The 18798-nt window shown below is 33.6% G+C and overlaps 1 protein-coding gene across 1 annotated transcript in view; it reads right to left on the bottom strand.

Annotated features, from left to right (window-relative positions):
• Window positions 1–18798, bottom strand: part of P5CS (Delta[1]-pyrroline-5-carboxylate synthase) — a 205535-nt gene that overhangs the window by 132261 nt on the left and 54476 nt on the right. Inside the window, exon 2 of the mRNA XM_075308092.1 lies at window positions 14346–14510. Coding sequence (XP_075164207.1) covers window positions 14346–14510 — 165 coding nt within the window. The remainder of the gene's footprint in view (window positions 1–14345; window positions 14511–18798) is intronic.

The following is an 18798-nucleotide window of genomic DNA, read 5'->3' as shown; positions in this document are numbered from 1 at the left end:
TAAAGATGAATAATATATCAGTGCAGGGTGGCTGAAATGTCTTATTCGACAACTGACAAATTTATTCCAGTGACAGTTCATTTTATTGTTTACAAACGTACAAAAGCATTTTGTTCTATTGCTTTGCATTCGTGATTAAATTCAAGCGTGAAAGTGAGACTGCTTTATATTTAAGTTGAAAAGCATATTGGAGCACTTCAGCATTTAATTGTGACATTGGCATTGTTGCGTCGCATTCAAAAAGTGGACAGAAAAACGGCACTCGAACATATCGTACGAATGAAGGCTACTTATATTGGAAAATGAGCTTAGTCTAAGCTCATTTTAAAATTCCAAAAATTGCAAGAGTTCACCGATGCACAAAAAAAAGAGTAATGGAGTTGTTCGTTTGCACAAGGGTGGCCAATTACCGAATTTGGTTTTCTCCGTTGAGAAGCCGTTCCAAATTGAGCAGTTTTTGAGTTTACACGCAAAGAAAAAAACGCTTGGAAAACGTGTAGCGAAAACGTTTTTCTTTTGTTAGAGTTTTTTTGAAATGCTTCGAAAATTTGAAACTTTTATCACCAAAAAAATTCGTTTGTTACAAAATTTTTATTTATTCAATAAAAAAGTTATTTTTTAAACAACAACACAGTCCATTTCGTTTATATCGAACACTATTCTTTTCTGACTTTAGGTCTTTAATAAGACACATTTTACAGTTCAAAATTTAATATACTACAATGTAATGTTGAACATTTTTTCGGAATCTTCCGAACATATCTGGAATATATGTAAAAAAAAAAAAAAAAAAAAAAAACTTTGGTCGAAGCAGGGATCGAATCCACGACCCTTGGTATGCAAGTCGGACGTAGCAACCACTGCTCCACGGTGCCAAACTAAATGTTTGTTTCTGTTAAATAAACTTTGTTTATTCGGTTCGTGGCCGCCGCAAGCTATGCTATATAAATATAACTTATATGGATAATTATCTATTGATGACCATAACAGGTACATAGCTCAGTGGTTAGTGTGTTGGCTTTCTAAGTGCATGGTGCGCGGTTCGATTCTCCGTCCAGGCGAAAGGGAAAAACATTTAAAAATTTATAAAATCGTATAATTTCTTCTTCATTGTTGGTATTACAGGAAAAGGTGTTAAGAACTAAAAAACTTCGTGGATGTGAGAAAGATGTGAGGGAAAATGCAATTAGCAAGAAAACAATGTTTTTTTTGAGTTAGTCTTTATGAAATTGTTTTTACATGCTGGAAAAGAATAAACGTTTATCACAAAAAGTATATACTTTTCTTCCAAATATACTTCCTTACAGCGAAAAGCAAATGAGAAACAAACTTTGTTTGTCTAAAATTTCGTTTGGGAGGAAAGCATTATTTGCGTGTACTTGCCAAAGAACTCAGCTTAAATTTACACCTTCGATTGGCCAACGCAACGGCCGGGAAATTTCACTGTGCTAAAGACAGTGTTGAAGCTCTGGGCAGACAAACCTTTCAGCCACAGACCGTGGACATTCCAACAAGGCTCAGCACCATCGTACTCAGCACGCGTCAACCAAAAATGTCTCTAAGAGGAGGTGCCTCGCTTTATCGACCGTTTGAAGGCCATAACTCATGCTAATGATAGACTATTCCAAAAAATATGTTTCAAAAATTTCACGTTACAAAATTCCACTAAAGACTGGGGGTTCTGGTGGTAGGTGGTGGAGTCTATATTACTCGTAGATAAATAAAAAGTAAGATTAAATACATAGTTCATAGTTTTTGATCGGTTTATATAGAGGATTCTATAGATAATTATCCTATTTTCCTATCATCCTATTTTCAAAGGATGGGATGAAATTTGCTCCTCCCAGAGGATCCGCAAATCAAATTTGTTTATGGACCTCTTTTTGTATGTTAGTTAGAGAGCAAGCGGATCAGATGAAATTTGCCCCTCCAAAAAGCTCAGTAAGCCAGACCTGGGGTCGGCTTGTTTGGGGGCCATATGTAAAGTTGGTCCAATATGGCCCATTTCAATACCGGCTTACATCAACAACATCTACTTGTGCCAAGTTTCAAGTCGATAGCTTGTTTCATTCGGAAGCGAGATATCAACAGACGGACGGACAGATATCGCTGGATCGACTCAGAGTTTCACCATGGCCTAGAATAGATATATACTTTATAGGGCCTGAGATTAATATTTCGATGTGTTACAAACGAAATGAAAAAGATAATACACGCCCTATCTTTGTGTGAAAGCTGAGGTGTTTTCATCTAAGTTTGTATGTTTGTAGGTCCCTAATAGACTCACGAACTGTCCTATAAACGTTTAAAGTTGGAATTTTGTTTTAACTGCCGCAATTATGAGCCGATTTTCATGATTTTCTGCAACTTTGCTGCACAGAACTTAGGTCTTAAAAGATGGTGGAGTGTATAAAAATATATATGTATACTTGAATAAAAAATTAATTAATTTATTTCAATTCATATTCAATCATATTCAATTAATTGTTTTATTGGATCAATTATAAATTTATTTGATTTTGGTCGAAAAACTCAATTATTTCCTTATTGATTAATTGTTTAATTGATAACGTTTTCAACGTCAATTAACTTTTTTAATAGAAATATTTTGGTAAATTTTTTTCTGTGCGACTTTATTGTTTTAATCGTTTTTGTTTTTCAGTCTTTCAAGATGCATTCACCATCCGAGAATGTGTTGTCGAGACTGTTGTTGCACTGAAAAAAAAATTTACGTGATATTAAAGATTACGCAAATTTTAACTAAATTACCTAAATTTTAGGATGCGAAATTGTCTAAATATTAAGGACAAATTTCTTTAAAATAATGAAGTTTTAATCAAAATAAAGTTTATAATCTATGCTTCAAAACTTTTTTCCGTTAAATTTAGGACACTTATTTTGTAAATTTGCGTCCCTCCATTAAAGTCGCATGTCTTTGAATTAAAGCTAATTTTCCTTAAAGTAAAGAAACACATTTTTGATTTAAAGAAATTGTCCTTAAATCAACTGATATACTGAAACTTTAGATTTAAGATAAAAGCTCTTCAAATATAGGCTAAGACTTATTTTGAGGATTTTGCGTCTTAGGTTTAAAGACTTTTTTGGAATTAAGAATACATTTTTTACTTTGAAGTATCCGTTATATTTTGGATTTTTAAACAGGCATTTGTTTTTACGTGAGTACCTTTGTTAATAAACCGCGAAAAGAGAATAAAAATTTGATAAATGAGATCTGTATCCTAATTTTAATTTTATTGGACCTAGATTTAAAGCCAGATAAGTCGCTAAAAATATTCTTTATTTTAAGGAAGCCGCATCTTTGGCTAGGAATCAATACCAAAATCCTTAAGGGAAGGTCAAAATCTTTGGATCCAAGTAAATTTTTTTTTTTTTGAGTGTGTACAGAGTACATTTAACGTAGCTTAAATTTTGATTACCTCTCAATTGCTTACTGTCTTACAATTTATGACTTAGCCCACTGCAAGATTTATTTGTAATTTTCAGCAGCAATTTAATTATGAACACTCTGATATGAATGATAATTTATTATGGAAAGATAAGAGCTAAGTGTATGAAATGAAATTTTTCAATGAACTACAGCATAATTAAAATATCCATATACCATACGCTGCACTACACGATATCGGTCCTACTTGCTACATAATTAATATGATAGTAAGTTGTAAATGTAGGACAATTTAATAGCAAACTCAAACTAATCAAGACCTCTCGAAAGTTGTGTTAGATATTAAAAAAAAAAACTTTGTTTTCAATTAAGAAAAGTTCACTGACAGACAGACAAAAGGTCATGGTTAAAACAAATAAGAAAAAGCTTAATTGGATCAGAGCTGTATACGCATTAAAAAAAACTTTGCTGTGATCTCAAATGACTTGTCTTTTATTTGTATACTTCGTATTCTGAGTCAAAGACGAGACTCAGAAAGAAAAACTTTATCTGGAGAATTTTTAGAAAATAGTTTCTGTCTTATTTATGAAGTACATTTTTCTTAATGCAAAGATTCCAGCTATAGTTCAGGATTTCTTAAAATTCATAAAGTTTATTAACCCTATAATGCCCAGGCCCGCCTTTAGGCGAGCTTCATTTAATAGGAAAGGTTTTAGTAAAACACACCTTAAGACAACAAAAATGAGCAAAATAAAAAGAAAACTTATTGGAGGTTTTGCAGCATATGCTGAATTTTACGGTAAAAATTTTTCTTGCTTAGTTCTTTTGCTTTTGTGTCGTTAACATTGAAAATTTAATCAGCTGGCAAAAAAATGGGGCATTAGAGGGTTAATAATGCGCCCATCATGAACTTCACATGGGACTAAAGACATTTTTGAAATTTTGAACTCTAATTTTTTCCTTCACACTACGAAATTTTCGTTTACAAGTGAAAAAAAAAATAATAATCTCTAAAAAATTTTCTTGAATTTGTCGAAAAATATGCGCATGGCGTCTGAGTTTGTAATACAGTATAGTTAAAATTTTCCAAAAAATAACCTAATTTTTCTAAAATTATCCAAAATTTTCGTTCATGGGTTCACTGTTTTTTGAGCGTTGCTCTGCGTCATTTTGACCCATTCCCGGCGAAGCTCTTTCTTGAGATGCTCGACGCTTTGGTATTTTTTAGTGTCAAGCTTACTTTCTAAAATACCCAGCCGTAAAAGTTTTCCAAATATATTTGACATGGATGAATACGAGAAGAATTCGACCATCGGGCTTTATGGAGGCCCATGCGGCGTTTGAGTTCTGGTGGCCAATCGAATATGTAAATTTTCCGCTGAACTCTTTGGCAAGTAAATGTGATATTTGTTTTCTTGTCCCTTGTCATTGAGGTAAGCATATAATCGGGCAGCACTCAGTGAAACGAGTTCTCTTGTCTTCACCATTGCGGTATCACAATGGACTGTATAATCTAATTGAGCATGAGATAATGGACTGCCATTATACCTAAACCTACCATGAGAGATCATATCACCTAAATTTTAGGACCAATTTATTTAAATTTAAGAAATTTTAATAACTTTTCATTAAAATTATCTTTGCTTTATTTTTTTAGAAAATTTAGGACACGACTCCTTGAAATTTGTGTTTCTCCGGTAAAGTCGTATGTTTTTGAAGTAAGTCAAATTTTCCTTAAATTAAAGAAAAACGTTATTGTTTTAAAGAAATAATTTTCAAATTAAGTGAGATGTTGGATATTTGAATTAAAGATAAAGAAAGAAAGGAAAATTTTCCTTAAAGTAAAGAAAAAAATTATTGTTTTAAAGAAATAATTTTCAAATTAAGTGAGATGGTTGATATTTGATTTAAAGATAAAGAAAGAAAGGAAAATTTTCCTTAAAGTAAAGAAAAACATTTTTGAGTTGAGGAAATCGCACTCAAAAACCAGTGAACCCACCAGGAAGGAAAGTTTTGGTTCGTTTTAGAAAAGATATTACGCCAATATCACACCAATAAGTACAGTCGAAGCTCTGTTTAACGAATATTCCATTTAGCAAAAATCCAATTTAACGAACGTCCAAATTCTTAACATTAAGTATTCTAAATAACGAACGTTTGAACAAAATTTACGTTCGATATAATGAAAACGATTTTAATCTTAACGAAATAAACTACAAAACTATTTCACGATTGTTAGAGTGGTTTAAGTCCTTCGGAAATGTCCACAATGTACGGCATTCCCACACAGATAAAAATAAGATTGAGAACCAATAACTGAATTTAATAACCAATAACAAAATTTGTTAATTTTCCTGCAACAAACTATTTTGTACTTTTAATAACTTGTGTTCTCAATAACATAATTTGTAAGTAATTTGTTGAGCATCCAACAGTACAAAATGTTTGTTGTTGAACGTTCGTTTAACCCTCAACAAAAATTTTGGAATTTGAACGAAAAAATTTGTATGTGGTTTGTTGAAGTCTATCAATGACCTGTAACAAATTTATTGGTGTATTGACAAAAAACTAGATTGAAATTAAAATTGACGGAATTATTGCAGGAACAATTTTGGCTATATTTTGTTAAGTACACACAGAGAAGGAATATTACCAACGGGGAACATGTAACACGTTTGTGTCGACAATCCTATACTCAGTTTTGCAAATGTAAATTTGAGTCTAACAAGCATTTTGAGAACTTTCTGCCCAGCACTCCATATTCTAGTAAATTAGAATTATAATAACTCGAATCCCGATATTAATATGGTTTTATTAATTATCTCATACTAACAACCCACCAAATTGAAAAATATAAAATTTTCACAGACATTTATAAATGCTTTTCTGTATTCTCTGATGAGTGAGCTTGCTATCAAACACGTACAGGTGCTCATACTCACTTTGTTATATCGGTAGTCTTCGCATACTTCTTTTAGCTTTCGTACATATTCTCATTTTGATTTGATGTTTTCATATCGATAGCAGTCAACTATTTGAAAATTCAGAATATTTCTATTGTTTCCTCTGTCAAGCATCTACAAACACATTTCAACAACAAATGCCTCATATTCAAATTGGCATCACCAAATTTTACATACAAATAAAGTTGTTAATATTTATTTGCATTTTTTTTTGTGTGCAAGATATTTAGATTCCATCAAATTTTTGGAAACACATATTCAATGGCCGGGTAAAGGTAGGTTAGATAGAGTGGCAGCTTCGCTACGGGAAATGGATATACGCCAGAACCGGTACAGAACTACTCCATGATGTGAATGAACCAGTCCCAGGCCTGGTCGAAACGTATGGACGGGATCGGTCACTTTAACACGGGTTTGTCATTGACGGGGTAAATTTACACTGCAGAACACGGCTTGGACTTAGGGATCCACCGTGGTGCAATGGTTAGCATGCCCGCCTTGCATTCACAAGGTCGTGGGTTCGATTCCTGCTTCGACCTAACACCAAAAAGTTGTTCATCGGTGGATTATCCCACCTCAGTAATGCTGGTGACATTTCTGAGTGTTTCAAAGCTTCTCTAAGTGGTTTCACTGCAATATGGAACGCCGTTCGGACTCGGCTATAAAAAGTAGGTCCCTTGTCATTGAGCTTAACATGGAATCGGGCAGCACTCTGTGATAAGAGAGAAGTTCACCAATGTGGTATCACAATGGACTGAATAGTCTAAGTGAGCCTGATACATCGGGCTGCCACCTAACCTAACCTAACCTATTCCAAAGCACATGACCTGGGAGAACTTAGTAGGACTAGAGAGGTCCTCATTAACCAGTCTGGGACAAACCCTTAGGAAACGGTATTATTTTGCGCATCCCAATTGCACCAGAAAGGAAAAACTTTTGAAATATGTTGACGCATAAGTAAATGTCTAGATCCAATTGGATTTTAAAATCAATAGAGTATAGAAATAAAAAAAATTATATGAAAATTGAAAAACTGCGACAAACTGGAGCACTGGTACTAGTCCTGTAATAGGTGGCAATATGCACCAAATTTTCGTAGGATCGCCAGTTGTGCATTTTTATACCCTCCATCATAGGATGGGGGTATATTAACTTTGTCATTCCGTTTGTAACACATCGAAATATTGCTCTAAGACCCCATAAAGTATATATATATTCTGGGTCGTGGTGAAATTCTGAGTCGATCTAAGCATGTCCGTCCGTCCGTCTGTTGAAATCACGCTAACTTCCGAACGAAACAAGCTATCGACTTGAAACTTGGCACAAGTAGTTGTTATCGATGTAGGTCGGATGGTATTGAAAATGGGCTATCTCGGTCCACTTTTACGTATAGCCCCCATATAAAGGGACCCTCAGATTTGGCTTGTGGAGCTTCTAGCAGAAGCATATTTCATCCGATCCGGCTGAAATTTGGTATATGGTGTTGGTATATGGTCTCTAACAACCATGCAAAAATTGGTCCACATCGGTCTATAATTATATATAGCCCCCATATAAACCGATCCCCAGATTTGGCTTGCGGAGCCTCAAAGAGAAGCAAATTTCATCCGATCCGGCTGAAATTTGGTACATGATGTTGGTATATGGTCTCTAACAACCATGCAAAAATTGGTCCATATCGGTCCATAATTATATATAGTCCCCATATAAACCGATCCCCAGATTTGGCTTGTGGAGCCTCTAAGAGAAGCATATTTCATTCGATCCGGCTGAAATTTAGTACATGGTGTTGGTATATGGTCTCTAACAACCATGCAAAAATTGGTCCACATCGGTCCATAATTATATATAGCCCCCATATAAACCGATCCCCAGATTTGGCTTGCGGAGCCTAAAAGAGAAGCAAATTTTATCCGATCCGGCTGAAATTTGGTACATGGTGTTGGTATATGGTCTCTAACAACCATACCAAAATGGGTCCATATCGGTTCATAATCATGGTTGTCACTAGAGCCAAAAATAATCTACCAAAATTTTATTTCTATAGAAAATTTTGTCAAAATTTTATTTCTAGATAAAATTTTGTTACATTTTTATTCGGTTCATAATAAAATTTTCATCATTGTCAAAATTTTATTTCTATAGAAAATTGTGTTCAAATTTTATTCGGTTCATAATCATGGTTGCCACTCGAGCCAAAAATAATCTACAAAGATTTCATTTCTATAGAAAATTTTGTCAAAAGTTTATTTCTATAGAAAATTTTGTTAAAATTTTATTTCTATAGAAAATTTTGTCAAAATTTTATGTCTACTTTGTCAAACTGAATTATATACGTATTGGATCGATCTTTTTATACCCTCCACCATAGGATGGGGGTATATTAACTTTGTCATTCCGTTTGTAACACATCGAAATATTGCTCTAAGACCCCATAAAGTATATATATTCTGGGTCGTGGTGAAATTCTGAGTCGATCTAAGCATGTCCGTCCGTCCGTCCGTCTGTCCGTCCGTCCGTCTGTCCGGCTGTCCGTCCGTCTGTGGAAATCACGCTAACTTCCGAACGAAACAAGCTATCGACTTGATACTTGGCACAAGTAGTTGTTATTGATGTAGGTCGGATGGTATTGAAAATAGGCCATATCGGACCACGTTTACGTATAGCCCCCATATAAACCGATCCCCAAATTTGGCTTGGGGAGCCTCCCGGAGCAGCAAAATTCGTCCGATCCGGTTGAAATTTGGTACGTGGTCTTAGTATACGGTATCTAACAACCATACAAAAATTGGTCCATATCGGTCCATAATTATATACAGCCCCCATATAAACCGATCCCCAGATTTGACCTCCGGAGCCTCTTGGAGGGGCAAAATTCATCCGATCCGATTGAAATTTGGTACCTGATGTTAGTATATGGTCTCTAACAACCATGCAAAAATTGGTCCATATCGGTCCATAATTATATATAGCCCCCATATAAACCGATCCCCAGATTTGACCTCCGGAGCCTCTTGGAGGGGCAAAATTCATCCGATCCGATTGAAATTTGGTACCTGATGTTAGTATATGGTCTCTAACAACCATGCAAAAATTGGTCCATATCGGTCCATAATTATATATAGCCCCCATATAAACCGATCCCCAGATTTGACCTCCGGAGACTTTTGGAGGGGCAAAATTCATCCGATCCGGTTGAAATTTGGTACCTGATGTTAGTATACGCCCTCTAACAACCATGCAAAAATTGGTCCATATCGGTCCATAATTATATATAGCTCCCATATAAACCGATCCCCAGATTTGACCACCGGAGCCTCTTGGAGGAGCAAAATTCATCCGATCCGGTTGAAATTTAGTACGTGGTCTTAGTATACGGTTTTTAACAACCATGCAAAAATTGGTCCATATCGGTCCATAATTATATATAGCCCCCATATAAACCGATCCCCAGATTTGACCTCCGGAGCCTCTTGGAGGGGCAAAATTCATCCGATCCGGTTGAAATTTGGTACCTGATGTTAGTTTACGGCCTCTAATAACCATGCAAAAATTGGTCCATATCGGTCCATAATTATATATAGCCCCCATATAAACCGATCCCCAGATTTGACCTCCGGAGCCTCTTGGAAGAGCAAAATTCATCCGATCCAGTTGAAATTTGGTACATGGTGTTAGTATATGGTCTCTAACAACCATGCAAAAATTGGTCCATATCGGTCCATAATTATATATAGTTCCCATATAAACCGTCCCCAGATTTGACGTGCGGAACCTCTTGGAGGAGCAAAAGTCATCCGATACGGTTGAAATTTGGTACATTTTCTCAATATATGGCCTCTAACAGCCATGTAAAAATTGGTCCATATCGCTCTTTAGTTATATATAGCTGATGACTTATTACACAAAAATTGGTCCATATCGCCAAAAATAATCTACCAAAACTTTATTTCCATAGAAAATTTTGTCAAATTTTATTACTATAGAAAGTTTTGTTAAAATTTCATTTCTATAGAAAGTTTTGTCAAAAGTTTATTTCTATAGAAATGTTTGTCAAAATTTTATTTCTATAGAAAATTTTGTAAAAAATTTATTTCTGTAGAAAATTTTGTCAACATTTTATTTCTATACAAAATTTTGTCAAAATTTCATTTCTATACAAAATTTTGTCAACATTTTATTTCTATAGAAATTTTTGTCAAAATTGTATTGCTATAGAAAATGTTGTCAACATTTTACTTCCATAGAAAATTTTGTCAACATTTTATTTCTATAGAAAATTTTGTCAAGTTTTTATTTCTATAGAAAATTTTGTCAAATTTTTATTTCTATAGAAAATTTTGTCAAAATTTTATTTCTATAGAAAATTTTGTCAAGGTTTCATTTCTATAGAAAATTTTGTCAAAATTTTATTTCTATAGAAAATTTTGTCAAACTAGATTATATACGTATTTAATCGGCCTTTTTTTGTTTAATATATACCCCGTATGGGCTAACTTACAATTTAGAAGACAGTGTTAAAAAGTTTTACGATACCTTGCCATCGGCAAGTGTTATCGCAACCCAAGTAATTCGATTGTGGATGACAGCCTTTAGTAGAAGTTCCTACGCAATCCATGGTGGAGGGTACATAAGATTCGGCCTGGCCGAACTTACGGCCGTATTTACTTGTTTGATTTAATATATACCACGTATGGACTTACATACAATTTAGAAGATGGTGTTAGGAGGTTTTAAGATACCTTGCCATCGGCAATCGTTGCCGCAACTTAAGTTATTCGATTCTGGATGACAGTGTTTAGAAGAAGTTTCTACGCAATCCATGATGGAGGGTACATAAGCTTCGGCCTGGCCGAACTTACGGCCGTATATACTTGTTTTTTTTTTTTTTAAATTTTTCTCTTATTAATGAGTGCTACCCGATTGTTATTTATCTCAATGACAAGGAACCTCCTTCTTGTAGCCGAAGAGAAACTATGAAATACACAGGAATATCAGCATAATTACTTAAAGGGGTAAACTACCACTGAAAAACTTTCTTGGTTAGGAAGATTTTACTATGAACACTATCTATTTTTTTAGGAAGATGTTACTATGAACACTACCTATTCCTGACCCATCTTGAAACCGGGGACTGAAAACAAATTAGGGAATTCGTCTAAGAAGTTATAGCACACATCGAGGCGAATATCGTCATGGGTGTATACAGGGTCTCTTGGGACAGCGAATCTTGGATCCTCTTTTCAACCTAACCTAACCTAACCTAGATATATCAAGATTATCAGTTTTTAAGGATTATTTAAAGTGATATTTTTTTAAATGCCTCTGTAGTTTAATTTTGCGACATGCTTCTGAATTTTTACTCATCTGATAAAAAAAATTACGATTCTCCATAAGACCTAACAATTAATATTCCCGTTCGATTTAACGAATATTTCTAAATAACGAAAGAGCCTGATAGTATATCGTTCGTTAAACCGAGCTTCGACTATGTAATAAGGACAAATTTCTTTAAAACAATGAAATTTTCATTAAAATAAAGTTTATTAACTTTGCTTAAAAAATATTTATATATTAAATCTAGGACACAAAGTTTTGAAAATTTGCGTCCCTCCGTTAAGGTCGTATGTCTTTGAACCAAGGCAAAATATCATTAAAATAAACACATTTCTGATTTAAAGAAATCGGTCTTAAATTAACTCTTTGACTACCGATGTCCACTTAAGAGGACATTCGAAAACCACACCAAACTCTATTTCCCCACTTAGTTTCGGTTTATTTTTTGATGCTGTTTTAAAGCAAAGGCTTTAATTTAAATAAGCTATACTTACATATTTTCAATATTAGTGGGCATTGACAAGCATTTTTATAAACTTCTTTAACAATAAACGAAAAATACGAAATTTTGAGACCATTTTTCTACTGTATGTCTCTAGTAAATGGACATTCATACAAAAACTATAGCTTTTATTTTTTCGGGCTCTTTTTTTTTAGATTTTTCACACACTTCGAAATATATTATAGGCCAAATAGCACCTATTGCTCTGTAGCCATTTGGTCACAATTCAAGAATCCAGTTTTCAGAAGAAACTCATATACAATTTTTGTTCTACGTGCTGTTAGTACTGAACAAAAATTATAGTTTTTAATATAAGATTTATTTCGGTAGTGAAAGGCATAACTGAAATATTAAATCTTTAGGTTTAAGATAAAAACGCTTCAAAAATAGGCAAACACTTATTTTGAGGATTTAGCATCTTTGGTTTAAAGTTTTTTTGGTATTAAGAAAACTTTTTTACTTTGAAATATCCGTTATAACTTGGATTTTTAAACTGGCATTTGTTTGTATGTGAATACACTCAAAAAAAAGTGAACTCTCTCTATTTCACTAAAACCAATTTAACTTTATTTTAGTTCATGGAATTATTATGTTTGGAGAAAGTTTCCTTTACTCTAATAATTTTGTGCGTACATTAGTTAAATTAACAAAAACGAGAAAACAAAATATACACAAATTAAGCTAAATATTTACTAAATTCGTATTTCTCACAAAATAGTTCATTATTTCCTTGAATTTGTAAATTTTACTACAAATGCGTCCATCATGAACTTCGTATGTCACTAAAGACATTCTTGCAAGTTTTAACTCCAATTTTTTCCTTCAAACTACAAAATTTTCTTTAATTATTTTATTTAATTATGTCTAATAAATTTTCTTGAATTTGTCGAAATATATTTACTTATTTTTATGATATCGGCGTGATGCCAGCGTTTGTAATACTGTTTAGTTAAAATTTTCTAAAAATATTCAAAATTTTCTAAAATTCACTATTTTTCACTATATAGTTTTATTAATATACCGAAGAAAAAATTTAAAAATTGATAATTGAGGTCTGTATCCTAAGTTTAGTTTTATTTATCCTAGATATAAACCCAGATAGGCCGCTAAAAATGTCTTTATTTGAAAGGAGCCGCATCTTTGGATCGGAAATAATACCAAAATCCTTAAAGAAAGGCCAAAATCTTTAGATACAAGTCAACTTTTATTGAGTGTAATTTTAATTTTATTGATCCTATATTTAAAGCCAGATAGGTACCTAAACAAGTCTTTATTTTAAACAAGTCGCATCTTTAACTCGGAATTAATACCAAAATCCTTAAGCGAACTTTAAAATCCACGTAAAATTTTTTGGAGTGTATAAGGGACATTTTTCACATAGAAAATTTCTGGTGCATGAATTTGTACACACAAAATAATTTTTTTTGATTCAATCTCCAAATTAATTGATCCAATTAATTTTTTTATTGAAATGTCTTCAATCACGAAAATGATAGTATCAATCACAGTTTTAATTGGACATAAAAAAATTCTTGATTAAAAAATTAATTGATTTTTTCAGCAAATTTCAATTAATTTTTTAATTGATTCAATTAAAAATTTAATTGGTGTTGATTGCAAAACTCAATTAATTTATTAATTAAAAAAGGTAACTATTTTTAATTACTTTCTGAATTGGCTTAGAGTTTTTATTTGAATTAACAAATGATTGTTTGAAATACATTTTTGATTAAAAATTAAAAAAAAAATCAGCACTCTTTTTAACTGAATTAGTCTTCCGAATTTGATTAAGAAGTTAATTGTATCAATTAATTTTCTAATTAAAAATTTTCAATCATTGACTTAATAACCTTAATGTTTCTATCATGATTAAAAAGTTAATTGTATCAATTAATTTATTAATTGAAAAATTCAATTAACTTTTTAATTGGAAATATTTTGGTGATATTTTTTCTGTGTACGTAAACTCCTTAAATTAATTGAGAATGTTCCAATCTCCATATTTGAGAGGCAGATTTATTTATTTATGTCTTGTTTTGATGTGTTTCTTTGCAACTTCAAAATTTGCCATGTAACGCATTCGTATAAATAATGTATGAATCAATTCCAACATAACGAACGAACCATGTTTACTAACCTGCTCAACAATCGAGGCCAGGCGGCCAAGGGCAAGGCCATGATTATCTTCTCGGGTGATAACAGCACTTCCCAGTTTTACGACCAAACGGCGGGCATACTTCAGCTGACTTCTTTCGCTGAATGTGGGTTGTTTTCGTTCCAAACGTTTCTCGGGTGTGGTAACCTAATAAAAAGAAAGAAAACAAAAAAATCACAGAATGAATAATCTAAACAAACCAAGTGATAAGAGAGCTCCCCCAAAACCTAAAACGCTGCATAAAATAATCTCAAGCAACTCGCTTCAATGGGATTTCATATTCCCATGGCAATATGGACCACAGCGCAGCCTATGACGACATTACTGATAATTATAATAAAGAGAAAGACCCAAGTTTGCCATGGCGATGGCCAGAGGTGATATCAATGCAAATTGACTTGCTTTAATATTTTAAAGGTTTTGTTAATTCCGTAGATGAATATATCGCAAAGGAGTCACACTTCAGGAGAGCCTAATGCGACAATTTTTTACTTCTTTTTTTTTCTAATTATGATATTAGCTATTTTGGTTTATCCCCTAATACTAGTAAGTAGAAAAAATATGCATATGGCTGCTACTTTTTCATCTGATCCTATATCCTTGGTATCTGTCATATATGAGGACGATAATACTGAAGAACTTTATCCCAATTATTAAAAAGTATGAAAATTATAAAAAACAAGTAAGGAAAGTCTAAAGTCGGGCGGGGCCGACTATATTATACCCTGCACCACTTTGTAGATCTAAATTTTCGATACCATATCACATCCGTCAAATGTGTTGGATGCTATATATACAGGTTTGTCCCAAAACCATACATTTAAATATCACTCGATTTGGACAGAATTTGATAGACTTTTACAAAATCTATAGACTCAAAATTCAAGTTGGCTAATGAACTAGGGTGGAACACAATTTTAGTAAAAAACAAGTATATACGGCCGTAAGTTCGGCCAGGCCGAAGCTTATGTACCCTCCCTCATGGATTGCGTAGAAACTTCATCTAAACACTGCCATCCACAATCGAATTACTTAAGTTGCGGTAACGCTTGTCGATGGCAAGGTATCTTAAAACCTCCTAACACCATCTTCTAAATTGTATGTAAGTCCATACGTGGTATATATTAAATCAAAAAAGATCGATCCAATACGTATATAATTCAGTTTGACAAAGTAGACATAAAATTTTGACAAAATTTTCTACAGAAATAAAATTTTAACAAAATTTTCTATAGAAATAAAATTTTCACAAATTTTTCTATAGAAATAAAAATTTTGACAAAATTTTCTATAGAAAGAAAATTTTGACAAAAATTTCTACAGAAATAAAATTTTAACAAAATTTTCTATAGAAATAAACTTTTGACAAAATTTTCTATAGAAATAAAATCTTGGTAGATTATTTTTGGCTCGAGTGGCAACCATGATTATGAACCGAATAAAATTTGAACAAAATTTTCTATAGAAATAAAATTTTGACAAAATTTTCTATAGAAATAAAATTTTGACAACGATGAAAATTTTATTATGAACCGAATAAAATTTTAACAAAATTTTCTCTAGAAATAAAATTTTGACAAAATTTTCTATAGAAATAAAATTTTGGTAGATTATTTTTGGCTCTAGTGGCAACCATGATTATGAACCGATATGGACCAATTTTTGTGTGATTGGACTAATTTTGGTACGGTTGTTAGCGACCATATACTAACACCACGTTCATAATTTGAACCGGATCGGATGAATTTTGCTCCTCCAAAAGGCTCCGGAGGTCAAATCTGGAGAATGTTTTATATGGAGGCTATATATAATTATGGACCGATATGGACCAATTCTGGCACGGTTGTTAAAGATCATATACTAACACCATGTTCCAAATTACAACCGGATTGGATGAAATTTGCTTCTCTCGGAGACTTCGCAAGCCAGATCTGGGGATCGGTTTATATGGGGGCTATATATAATTATGAACCGATGTGGACCAATTTTTGCATGGTTGTTAGAGACCATATACCAATTTTCAGGCGGATCGGATGAAATTTGCTTCTCTTTGAGGCTCCGCAAACCAAATCTGGGGATCGGTTTATATGGGGGCTATATATAATTATGGACCGATGTGAACCAATTTTTGCATGGTTGTTAGAGACCATATACCAACACTATGTACCAAATTTCAGCCGGATCGGATGAAAGTTGCTTCTCTTTTAGGCTCCGCAAGCCAAATCTGGGGATCGGTTTATATGGGGGCTATATATAATTATGGACCGATGTGGACTAATTTTTGCATGGTTGTTAGAGACCATATACCAACACCATATACCAAATTTCAGCCGGATCGGATGAAATATGCTTCTGTTAGAGGCTCCACAAGCCAAATCTGAGGGTCCCTTTATATGGGGGCTATACGTAAAAGTGGACCGATATGGCCCATTTTCAATACCATCCGACCTACATCGATAACAACTACTTGTGCCAAGTTTCAAGTCGATAGCTTGTTTCGTTCGGAAGTTAGCGTGATTTCAACAGACGGACGGACGGACGGACGGACGGACGGACGGACGGACATGCTTAGATCGACTCAGAATTTCACCACGACCCAGAATATATATACTTTATGGGGTCTTAGAGCAATATTTCGATGTGTTACAAACGGAATGACAAAGTTAATATACCCCATCCTATGATGGAGGGTATAAAAATTAACAAGTATATACGGCCGTAAGTTCGGCCAGGCCGAAGCTTATGTACCCTCCATCATGGATTGCTTAGAAACTTCTTCTAAACACTGCCATCCACAATCGAATGACCTAAGTTGCGGTAACGCTTGCCGATGGCAAGGTATCTTAAAACCTCCTAACACCATCTTCTCAATTGTATGTAAGTCCATACGTGGTATATATTAAATCAAAAAAGATCGATCCAATACGTATATAATTCAGTTTGAAAAAGTAGAAATAAAATTTTAACAAAATTTTCGATAGAAATAAAATTTTCACAAAATTTTCTATAGAAATAAAAATTTTGACAAAATTTTCTATAGAAAGAAAATTTTGACAAAAATTTCTACAGATATAAAATTTTAAAAAAATTTTCTATAGAAATAAAATCTTGGTAGATTATTTTTGGCTCGAGTGGCAACCATGATTATGAACCGAATAAAATTTGAACAACATTTTCTATAGAAATAAAATTTTGACAAAATTTTTTATAGAAATAAAATTCTGACAATGATGAAAATTTTATTATGAACCGAATAAAATTTTAACAAAATTTTCTCTAGAAATAAAATTTTGACAAAATTTTCTATAGAAATAAAAATTTGGTAGATTATTTTTGGCTCTAGTGGCAACCATGATTATGAACCGATATGGACCAATTTTTGTGTCATTGGACCAATTTTGGTATGGTTGTTAGCGACCATATACTAACACCACGTTCCTAATTTGAACCGGATCGGATGAATTTTGCTCCAAGAGGCTCCGGAGGTCAAATCTGGAGAACGTTTTATATGGGGGCTATATATAATTATGGACCGATATGGACCAATTCTGCCACGGTTGTTAAAGATCATATACTAACACCATGTTCCAAATTACAACCGGATTGGATGAAATTTGCTTCTGTTGGAGACTTCGCAAGCCAAATCTGGGGATCGGTTTATATGGGGGCTATATATAATTATGAACCGATGTGGACCAATTTTTGCATGGTTGTTAGAGACCATATACCAATAAAATGTACCAAATTTCAGGCGGATCGGATGAAATTTGCTTCTCTTTGAGGCTCCGCAACCCAAATCTGGGGATCGGTTTATATGGGCGCTATATATAATTATGGACCGATGTGGACCAATTTTTGCATGGTTGTTAGAGACCATATACCAACATCATGTACCAAATTTCAGCCGGATCGGATGAAATTTGCTTCTCTTTGAGGCTCCGCAAGCCAAATCTGAGATCGGTTTATATGGGGGCTATATATAATTATGGACCGATGTGGACCAATTTTTGCATGATTGTTAGAGACCATATACCAACACCATGTACCAAATTTCAGCCGGATCGGATGAAATATGCTTCTCTTAGAGGCTCCACAAGCGAAATCTGGAGATCGGTTTATATGGGGGCTATATATAATTAAGGACCGATATGGACCAATTTTTGCATGGTTGTTAGAGACCATATACCAACATCATGTACCAAATTTCAGCCGGATCGGATGAAATTTTCTTCTCTTTGAGGCTCGGCAAGCCAAATCTGGGGATCGGTTTATATGGGGGCTATATATAATTATGGACCGATGTGAACCAATTTTTGCGCGGTTGTTAGAGACCATATGCCAACACCATGTACCAAATTTCAGCCGGATCGGATGAAATTTGCTCCTCTTTTAGGCTCCGCAACCCAAATCTGGGGATCGGTTTATATGGGGGCTA

The sequence above is a fragment of the Haematobia irritans genome, chromosome 4 (assembly GCF_050003625.1).
Source record: "Haematobia irritans isolate KBUSLIRL chromosome 4, ASM5000362v1, whole genome shotgun sequence".
Classification (NCBI taxonomy): domain Eukaryota; kingdom Metazoa; phylum Arthropoda; class Insecta; order Diptera; family Muscidae; genus Haematobia; species Haematobia irritans.
The sequence above is the reverse complement of the archived record's forward strand: the minus strand, read 5'-3'. Positions and strand labels throughout refer to the sequence as shown.